The following is a 1,038-nucleotide window of genomic DNA, read 5'->3' as shown; positions in this document are numbered from 1 at the left end:
CCACCCTCCACCCTCCCTCCCGCCACCGTCGTTCCACCCCAAAAAGCCTATTTCAGTAACACCCATCCCCCAGCGAGATCGTAGAGAATCCATTGATTTTCAACATTTATACTCAATTCACAATGTGTCATTCGGGCTCTCGGTTAATATTAAGGGACGAAGGGGCACAACGGACGCAACAGAAATAATTTTTTTTTCCTTGAAAGGAATAGAGCTTGACCGACCGACCACTTGCGTTCGAATGCGTAATTTTTTTTTCTGAATAATTAAATATGATCACAAACATCAAGTAAACAATCTCCAATCAATTTTAGGTATTGCAAGTGTTTATTATCAACAATTTCATTGTTCAATTCGCCCTGGTGCCTAAACTATTAAGGGTGTTTATCCAAAACCGCAAGTATTTAACAAAAATTGATTTTTTTTTCAACTGAGAGATGAAGTTATTCTCTTTATCCTGATAAAACTTTCAATCCACTAACCCACGTTTATTATTTAGAAATGGGGTGGATAAAATGCATCAAACGCATGCGCTAACATGCGCTTGTATGGGATAGAATCTTTCAAATATTTTCTCTTTCTGCGCGGGTACCCCAAATTTTTTTCTGGTCATTCGATTCAGTATAGTTTTGCACAATACCGTCTATTTTTATTTCTATTTTTAGAGTCTCATAGTAGATGAATTATAAATTGCAACATAAATCTCATAAGAGCCCGTGTGTAAGGAAAAATTTGTTTATTTCTTTCTAACAAGACTACTGCAATTAATTTTTTTTAACATCAAAGAAGTTAGTTTCATATGTTCTGCTATCGGCCAACAAAATTATAGAATTTTCCTTGAATATGAAAGATAATTTTCGGATCACGAAGCATTTATCATTTAACAAGGAATAATTTTTGTCTTGTCAATTTCACATATCTTTAAAATTTCGAGATCTGAACAAGATAGAACTAGTTTATTGTTCATATCTCGGAATCTACAAGAGATAGGTGAAATTAACAATAGACTAAACTTATTCCTTATTAAATTTTAGATGA

At 33.8% G+C, this 1,038-nt stretch overlaps 1 protein-coding gene across 1 annotated transcript in view; it reads left to right on the top strand.

Moving 5' to 3' along the window:
- The window catches only part of LOC107039924, a 26,459-nt gene extending 25,421 nt beyond the window's left edge, over positions 1-1,038 (top strand). Inside the window, exon 6 of the mRNA XM_015259780.2 lies at positions 1,035-1,038. Coding sequence (XP_015115266.1) covers positions 1,035-1,038 — 4 coding nt within the window. The remainder of the gene's footprint in view (positions 1-1,034) is intronic.

Source organism: Diachasma alloeum, unplaced genomic scaffold (assembly GCF_001412515.2).
Source record: "Diachasma alloeum isolate Michigan unplaced genomic scaffold, Dall2.0 Dall_scaffold_00313, whole genome shotgun sequence".
NCBI classification, from domain to species: Eukaryota; Metazoa; Arthropoda; class Insecta; order Hymenoptera; family Braconidae; genus Diachasma; species Diachasma alloeum.
This window is presented reverse-complemented; position numbering and strand designations above follow the sequence as displayed.